Source organism: Apium graveolens, chromosome 9 (genome assembly GCF_009905375.1).
Source record: "Apium graveolens cultivar Ventura chromosome 9, ASM990537v1, whole genome shotgun sequence".
NCBI lineage: Eukaryota > Viridiplantae > Streptophyta > Magnoliopsida > Apiales > Apiaceae > Apium > Apium graveolens.
Genome location: NC_133655.1, coordinates 138222798 through 138232622, shown reverse-complemented (window position 1 = coordinate 138232622; position 9825 = coordinate 138222798). Strand labels below are relative to the sequence as shown.

Sequence of the window (9825 nt, the reverse complement as noted above, 5' to 3'; positions counted from 1 at the left end):
TAACCATTTTATGAAAAGGTGTACCCAAGGTATCAAGGGAGTGGCAGGATTGAAGTTGGATATTTCGAAAGCATATGATCGACTGAAATGGGCTTTTATTAGAAATATGATGGAAAGGTTTGGTTTCAATCAAATCTGGATTCAACGTGTCATGACATTCATATCTTCTGCGTCATATACTTTTTTACACGATGGTGAACAGTTTGGGAGGGTGATACCAGGTCGTGGAGTTTGACAGGGCGGCCCAATGTCCCTATATATATACATCATGTGTGTCGAGGGTTTGAGTGCCATTATTCGCAGGAATGAGGAGGCTGGCCTGATACATGGTTGTCGTATTGCAAAAGAAGCACCTGTGATCTCACACTTGTTATTTGCAGAAGATTGTTACTTGTTTTTCAAAGCAACCAAGGCTGAAGTTGGGGTCATGAAGCGTATCTTGAGCAGATATACAGAAATTTCTGTACAAATAATCAATTTCAACAAGTCTGCAGTCACGTTCTCGCCAAATACAAGACTTGTAGATCGAGAAGAAGTTTATATGGAACTGGGGTGCAGGAGAATGCTAGTCCAGGAAAATATTTGGGACTACCAATGAATATAGGGAGGAATAAAAAGTCAGTTTTTGAATTTCTGGTGGATCGAGTAAAGAAGAAATTGCAAGCTTGGAGGGTGTAGAAAATCTCGAAGGCTGGGAAAGTGACTTTACTAAAGACTTCAGCTCAATCTATCCCAAATTTCTGGATGAATTTACTTTTAATTCCAGGGGATGTGTGTGATGCAATAGAGAAGAAAATGAATTCTTATTGGTGGGGAGGTGGTCAGAATCAGAATGGTATTAAGTGGATGGCTTGGGATCGCTTGTGTGAGGTCAAAGAAGGAGGAGGTTTGGGTTTTAAGAAGATAAGGGATTTCAACATAGCAATGCTAGCTAAGCAAGCATGGAGATTAATGAACAATTCAAATCTGTTGGTGACTAAGCTGATGAAGGCTAGGTATTATGCTAAGACTGATTTCTTAGATGCCACGTTGGGTATAAATCCAAGTTTTATGTGGAGAAGTATAATGGCATCACAAGATATTATGAAGCAAGGGGGAAGGAGGAAGATTGGAAATGGAAGGGATACAAGGGTGTGGCATATCCCGTGGCTGCCTTGTGTAGAAAATGGTTTTTTCACGACTGATGTTCAATCGGAATTGGAAACAACGACAGTAAATACTCTTATACACGATAATGGAAGAGAATGGGATGATGATATCTTGTCGAGTTTATTTAATGACAGAGATAGACAGCTTATACTTCAAATTCCGTTATCCAGTCGAAATACAAATGACTTTCGGTACTGGCTACTGGATAATGATGGGGTTTTTTCAGTTAGGAGCTGTTATAGGAGAATCCGTGGAGAAAGGGAATATGCAGACAGAGCATTCTGGAAAAAGCTGTGGCGTATTAAATTACCAAGGAAGGTGTTGAATTTCTTATGGAGGGTCTGTAGTAATGTACTGCCAACAACAGTGGCATTGGTAAGTAAACATGTTAATATTCAGCAAATGTGTTCCTGGTGTCATTTGCAAAATGAGGATACGATGCATACGCTCTTTTCATGTGGTTTTGCAAAAGAAGTATGGTACGGTATGGGTTTACAAAGGCTGCTACCAAATTGTGACGAGATTACTGTTCTGCAGATTTTTAAGCAAGTATTTGGTTCAAACAGTAGTGAGGTATGTGCGAGATTTGGTCTGATCTGTTGGGCTTTATGGATTCGTTGTAATTCTTGGGTTTGGAGCAGGAAGAGTATGCCAGTTTTTGGGGTTACTGCTATGGTGACCAACTTGTTGCAGGACTGGAAAAGAAGTCAGAAGGAGCAACGATATATGCCATCGGGTATCCAGCAGAGGAAGTGGTGCAAACCCCCTCAGGGTTGGGTGAAGATCAATGTAGACGCAGCTTGTCGAGGGGATAATGAATATATGGGTGCAGGTTGTGTCATTAGGGATGAACACGGCCAGTTTTTGAGGGGAAGAACAAGTAGTATCCAAAGGTGTATGCAAGCAAGAGAAGCGGAAGCGCTGAGTCTAAAAGAAGCACTGATGTGGACAAAGAATTGGAGGACAACTCGTTGCATATTTGAGCTGGATACAAAAGTGGTGGTGGATGCAATTCATGGAACCCCAAAGAACTCAATGTTTCATATTATTATAGATGAATGCTTAGAGATTCTTAAACACTTTGAGAAAGTGTTAGTGGTTTTTGACCATAGATCTGCGAATAGAGTTGCCCATACGTTAGCACAGGCGTCCTATTCTATGTCGGATCCAACGGAGTGGTTTCATGCTGCTTCAGATTTTATTTTTAACCTTACTGATGATGAGAAATAAAATATGCAAGTACGTTATTTTCAAAAAAACATTGCTTTGAGGAGAGTATCTATAACAGAGATTAACAATACAATTGAAACATTCCCGAATAGCATTAAATTTATTTCATTTTATTTTTGCATCCTCTTCTCTAATTTCCACACACTGCTACAATATAACAGACCTAACAATGATAGCAATATACTACTTATATGATATGTTGCAGCTTGAATAAAAATATAAACATATGTAGCATCTAATTAAATAAATAGGATGTGGTGTATCTCCAGTCTCTACTATGTTCATAACAGAAAATATATCCGTAATTAAATTGTTTAGTTTCCAGAACTATATCCCAAGACATGAGATATTATTCCTCGGATCTCCTGGCAACCTTATTCACAACTTGACCGACTAAAAATTATTGATCCAGAATTGAAGAGTGCAGATCAAACACAAAATCCACGGCCTAGAAAATCAACCAGGCATCCATCGCGCCGGGGTTGCTTTGGTATGAATTTATATATGTATCCGTTAATTAATACTTAACGTATTCATTTACATGGTCGCACTGGAGAGAAACTTATCGGAATTGTGAGTAGGTTCGGGGTAGGATTATATATCATTTGAGGATTACAAGTTGACAGGCTCAGGGCAAGAATCTTAAATTCTATACCAATTTGGCCTAAAATTTTGTCTGTTCTAAACTGCATCACGTTTATTTCATCAATTATATAGGGGAAAATTTTGTCATTTTACATGTGTCTGTCTGTCTCCTCTCTACAATGCCCAAGGTTCACATACCACTTAGATTTTTTCCAGTATATTTAAACCTGGGCTGTTATATTGTATGCTATCGCTTGCCACCAGCTCTCCTAGCAGGAGGTCTTTTGTCATCGTCATCATCTTCCATGTTATCTCCATACTCCCATATACCTAATCTCTTATATTTTGCTTCTTTCTGATATTTTTCTAACTCTTCAATTGTCTGTTTTCTTTCTGCAGAACCCCATCTCTTAACCATCTTAGCAAGTCCTTCCTGCAAAATTAAACGTAATGTTTTTAGTTCTTTTCAACTCGAAAATGATGGATAAGGTACCCCCACACAATACTCAGCTTTATACCTTTAGCATGACGGCATTGATACTTAATTCAGCTTCTGTATCGATCAAAGTTACCATATGAATAGTCCCCGTGCCTTGTCCTCTACGTTTTCCTCCTGAAGTATCCTTTTCCTCTATTATGGCCTTGAACTCCTTCTGCTCATTTAATAGGTGATTACAGAGACAAAAGGTTGCTTCCTTCCCATAATCCTCCTCCAAGCTGGGAACCGTGACATAAACAAGGTTGCATTGCTGAGCAAGGCATGGCGATGATGACATAGAAGGATCCAGAGGTCGCAGGTGACTGTATGCAACAACTTCTTGATTTCCATAATGGATGTAAAACACTTCAAATTTATCTTCTAAAGATTCAATGGCGGCACCTCCATGAGCATTCACAATCTTTCCATTTAAATGAAAATAGGATCAGGATAAGTGAATATGTTAAACTGTGTAGAACTATATTCAGATAATGGAGATTAATGAAATTTAAATAACTTGGTTTGACAGCCTCATTTGTTGGACGCAAAGCACAGATAGAGAAATTCTTAGGTGATCGACAATGTATGATGATGTTTGGTAAGGCTTTGAAAATCACAAATGAAGTAAAAAGAGAGTCAATGTATATCATCATGTTTCCCTTACCATTGCTCTGTACCAAGAATGATCTCCACTGAACTTTGCAAGCACGAGGTCACCCTTCTTTGGATTGAAGGAAACATTGATCCTAGGAGCTTCTTGAATCTTCAAAGAAGCAAGTTCCTGCTGAATAGAGGCCACTTCCTGATTTCCGGATGATTGAACATAAAACTTTCCACCATCAAGAACTTCTGTAATCACTACCTGATAGCACAAACGAGTAGAATACATGATCAACATACTAATGAAGAAACTAAAATAAGTGCTGCTCAAATTGATTAAAAAACCTAATCACCTGACACTATTCTTTTTCTTTTTTCCTTATAACTTGATTATTAGAAACTTGTTGTCCTTCAACATAGTTCTCCCATATCTGCAATATAAATTATTAGCGCCATAGACCTATGACTATATGAAACAGATCTTCAGTACAGGCTTTTATCTCACCTTCAATTTCTTCCACTTAACAAACTTCTCAGCTTGCACAAGCTGGGGAAACTCTGGTACCCTATCGGACTTAAATGAAGTTTGAAGTGTTCCCCAACCAGATTCAAGAAGTGCATTGCAACATTGGATTCTGACTCCCCTAAAGATCCCAAAAAATTCTCAGAACTATCAACAGTTTCTACCTCAACCTGAAGAAAAATAGTGAGAACATTACTAGATAATGAATGTCGAAGAGATATAAATAGAGCGTTCTTGGTTCAAGTAAAATAGAAGATATTACCTCAACATTCCTCTGTATTATCTTACTTCTCATTAGTGCAATTGCTTCACTATAATAGGAGGCATTTCGATCGGGACATCTAACATCAGAAAGAGAAAAAGTAATGTAGCATGCCTCCTCTGGTATATACAGTTCATAGCGATGACCATAAGATATGTTCCACAAGCGCAGTTATCCTCTTCCGCTGGATAATGGGTAAAAGATTTTTTGTTTTCTTTGATGATGCCTAGAGTGAAGTTACGTGTCAACAAGAACATTATAAAGCCTATAACACAAAGTAAAAATAGTTTGGAAAAACTTTCTAACCCTTTGGTCTGTAATATTTGCCACTTTGCCAGAGTGCATCCCCTTTTTTGCAGCTTTAGCTCGAGATTCAACAGCAAGAAGTTCAACATAATAATTTAATCTAATATCAAAATCTTGGTGTCTAATTACTTCAGCAAAGCCGCATGCAACAATCATCTCGGCAATGTTTTTGATAACATTCTGGCTTACATCACTAGGTTGTAATTCAAGAAAGACTGATCCGAAATGCATCTCCCGATCGCTGCTGCTGGGCGAGTTGGAGCACCATGTCCCTCAACAATCTTTACCTTCCTAGAATATTCTAATGATACATGCATCTGAAAAAGAATATTTTGTAATATTACATATATTGAGTTGCCTCTTACTTTTGCCTCTTAATTAGAAGTTTTCGCAAATAGTCCTTTACTTCGCTACGACCATTGACAAGTCCGGGACACTTAATGCTCGAGAGGTTGACTCTCTTCTCTGCCAATGGGCTACCAATTGGTAGAGAATCATCAGCAATAACAATGCAATCCCCATTTACAATCTCGACCACCTGAAATTGTTAAAAATAAATACTAGGTAAGTATGACAAAGTACAGTATTATAAATCGACATCACATGCACCAACAAACCTTTCCGGTGAAATTCTGGTCTTGAATTGGCCTTGAATTAGTAGGAGGGGGCAAATAGTTGGTCCACATATTCAATCTGCTTTTCTTTGCTTCAAGTTCTAATTATTTTAACATTTTCCTGTCTTCCTTAAATGACAACAAACTAGGGCTCCAATTAACAAATTTAGCTAAACCCTGTAAGATGAAGGAGACAAATATCTATCAGACCTATTTAACAATAGGCAAAAGAAACCATGCTGCCACACAGGTCACTATGATGAAGATATATCAGCTTCAACAAATAGTCTAGAAAAAATAGAAATGTCATATATTAAACAGAAACAAAATTATGGTACTTGTAACGTACATTTTCCACAAGCAGCCCAGCCAAGTTCTTGTCCTGTTCACTTTCTTGATAATAGACGGATCCAATCAGGTTTCTATATTCATTAGCACCCTCGAGAACAATTTGTACCAGCAAAATAAAGCAATGCATAAGAATATTTCCATTTATCAAGGAATGTAACGGCTATTATTACTGTTAATCAACTCCCCTCACATATCGATGTAAAATGTGAATCTCGGTAAAATGCTTGCTTTCCCTCCCAAAGGGATCAGGATAGCCTTTAGTTACGAATGCTGAAGTAGCTACTTTTTGTCCATTAGAAGTAGTTTTGTTTTCTTCAGAGGATGTCTTTTCAGGTGCAACAACCCTTCTCCCCTTGATGGTGCCTTGAAAATAAAGACTGTGAATGATTAAGGCCATAAAAATGGAGAAGATATGTCTAAACAAATGCAAATCAGGCTTTCATTTACCTGCACTCCAGCAACAAACACTTGGACAAACTGATAACCAGGTAGCAAATAAATACGAATAGTGCTTCCATCACGAACATACTCAACAAAAGCTTCCAAGGATTGGCCTTTGTATTTATTTAGAAGGGCCTTGTCGTCTAAGTTTTTACGATCACCGACTGCAGAAAGAGGGAGGTTTCTGATAAATTGTCGAGATACACCTGGTGCCTACAATTGTCATTTAAATCCAGGCATCAGTTCATAACATTTGAACAAAAGAACACCCCTAGCCGGAGCCATAACCTCCTTTTCTCAGTTGCATAGGCAATATCTCTATATATTCATGTGCTCGAGATTTTAATCAATAATATAAGGGCTATGTGATGATAATATATCAGTGACATCATCAAGTCAGCCAGCGACAAAAGATCAAGTGAGCATCAGTCAACAAAAGCTTCTAGAAGAAAAGTTGTTAGAGTTTGTTAGAATAATCAAGCACAGCTATTCTTGTATATACTCATATTAGAGAATTTCTTTTTGCAGTTGATAAAAACACAATGTAAAAATAGTTCTAAACAATCTGATGAATCACATTATTGATCTTCATTTTCTACATCTTGATAATGACATTTCTAGATCTTTCATGGTATCGGAGCTTTCAGATCTATATATATACATACAATTCCGCTGCATAAACACATTCATTTCTTTGTTAAGCATATAGATTTAACTTTAGTTTTGTTATCAATTCGATTTGATTTGCATTCAATAACATCAAGTTTTGTATAGAATCATTCATATATCTTCAAGAATCAACAACGAAACTATCAGATTTGCTGATTAACGTGTATCAATGGCATCTTCTTCTCCAACATCGTATCTCAATGCTACAACTGCTACGGTTATCGATTCTAATCACCCATACTTTCTTCATCCGTCAGATCATCCAGGTATGATCTTAATCACCATTACTTTGATGGAACAAAACTATAATCAATGGCATAGAGCTATGAAAATTACGTTATCATCTAAACTAAAACTAGGTTTCATTGACGAAACTTATAGTAAACCTGCTAGTCCTGTGAATTTGGCTATGCTATGGTCTCGTTGCAATGATATTGTCATATCATGGATACTGAACACAGTTTCACCAGAAATTAGGCTTAGTGTGATGTATATGACTAGTGTTAAGGATGTATGGGAAGATCTTGCTCTTCGTTTTACCCAAACTAATGTGCCTAAGATGTTCAATTTGCGTAAAGAACTTGCATCTCTTAATTAAGGAAATTTGTCAATTTTTGCTTATTTTACCATATTTTGAACTTTAAATGATGAATTAGATGCATTATCTGCTATACCTAGATGTGATTGTGGAAAGTGCATTTGAACAAACAATGCTAAGTTGAAGGATTACAACAAGAGTCTCAAACTTTCACAGTTTCTTATGGGATTGGGAGATCAGTATACTGCTATTCGAGGTCATTTGTTGCTTATGAATCCAATCCCTAGCTTGAGTGCTGCATATAGCATCCTAATGCAAGAAGAAAATCAGAGAGAGTTTAGTTCTAATGCTTCTGCAGGAGGTGATAATGTTGCTTTATCTGTTAAACAATATGATAATGGTGGGTCTTGTTAGGAATATATTATGAACTTGATGATAAGTTGAACAAAACACCTTAGTAGATTTAACTTAGTGTTTTGTAGCTCTCGACGGATGTTCTACAATAGTCCCGACGGATGAAGTTTATAGTCCCGACGGATGACAACTGAACATCCATCGAGAGTGTAGCTTATGTAATAATAAGTCTTGTAGCATATGCCCGCAAATAACAATGTATTAGTAGATGCTGTAGGATTCTTTAAGTCATGTTGACTAGTTGATTGATATGCAGAATATGTTGGCTAATTATAAATATAAGATGTCTTGTAATTCTGTATTAGTGAAATAAAATCAAGTGACAGAAAGGCTTTTGACGGATGATCTACAAAGACTCCCGACAGATAATCAACTAGGCTCCCGATGGATGACCAACATAGTCCCGACGGATGATCATAATTCAAAAGAGCAGTTGATAGTGACAATACAGTCACATGTGTCGGGTGTTTGCAAATGGAATGTGGCAGCCTAATTGCAGGATTTAGAGAACAAAGAAGTATTACCATTTCCATGCAATTATGAAGATATTCAAAGATGCTGAATAGAGTAATGAAGCAGCATGGAATTAGACTAGAAATAATTTTTGTTTTACTTGTTTGTCTTTTTATCATGTAACTTGGTAGTATATAAACCAAGTGTAGTAAGTAGAACAAACTAACTGAGAAAACATTATTTTTCAGAGAGATAGATAAAGCTGTATCTGTTAAACATCTCTCTGTAATTCTGGTGGTTAAGTTCAAATCAACCAGAAAGTTTTAAAGTCTTGTGTTTTATTGCTTTGTGTTTTGATTTCCATTTTACTTTCATTCCGCACTTCTTGCAAAATCAAACATAGTTATATATTAAGTAAGAACATTCTTAAAATCAGAAAAACAAGCCATAATTACATTCAACCCCCCTCCTATAATTCTTGTTGCATTGATTGGGAATAACAATTGGTATCAGAGCAAACCCTTGAAGTACAAAGAGTGTAAAGATCACCACAATCAACAAGATGAACAGAAAAGATGTTGGAGTAAAGATTCCATTTCTGGACAAAGATAACTATCACCATTGGAAGGTGAAGATGCACCTGCATTTCCTATCTCAAGATGAAGCATATGTGGACTGCATTGAGAAAGGTCCACATGTCCCTATGAGAGCTGCCAAAATGAAGCATCAGTCCCAAAGCCATAAGGAGAATGGTCAGATCCAGATAAAGAACAAGTTCAAAAGGATAAAAAGGCCATGAATATTTTTTTAATGGTGTTGACAGTGACATGTTTGACAACATCATAAACTGCAAGACTGCTAAGCATGTATGGGATACAATTCAAGTTATATGTGATGGAACTGAGCAAGTAAGGTAGAACAAGATACAACTCTTGATTCAGCAATATGAGCATTTCCATTGTGAAGAAGGTGAGTCACTCACTGACATTTTCAGCAGATTCCAAAAACTACTGAATGCTCTAAAACTGCATGGAAGGGTCTATCAAACAAAAGACTCAAACCTCAAATTCCTTAGATCTCTACCAAAGGAATGGAAGCCTATGACAGTCTTATTGAGAAATTCTCAAGATTACAAGGAGTTCACCTTGGATAGACTGTATGGTATCCTAAAAACCTGTGAGCTTGAAATAGAGCAAGATGAGAAGATGAAGA

At 37.0% G+C, this 9825-nt stretch overlaps 1 protein-coding gene and 1 pseudogene across 1 annotated transcript; one reads left to right on the top strand and one right to left on the bottom strand.

The window, feature by feature from the left end:
- Nucleotides 1–3211: 3211 nt before the first annotated feature.
- LOC141685619 (ribonuclease TUDOR 1-like) lies at nt 3212–7225 on the bottom strand (annotated as a pseudogene).
- A 152-nt stretch (nt 7226–7377) lies between these two features.
- On the top strand, nt 7378–7806 carry LOC141685618 (uncharacterized). The gene has a single exon (XM_074490714.1). It carries the CDS (start codon nt 7378–7380, stop codon nt 7804–7806), a length of 429 nt encoding a protein of 142 aa, XP_074346815.1.
- Nucleotides 7807–9825: the final 2019 nt, after the last annotated feature.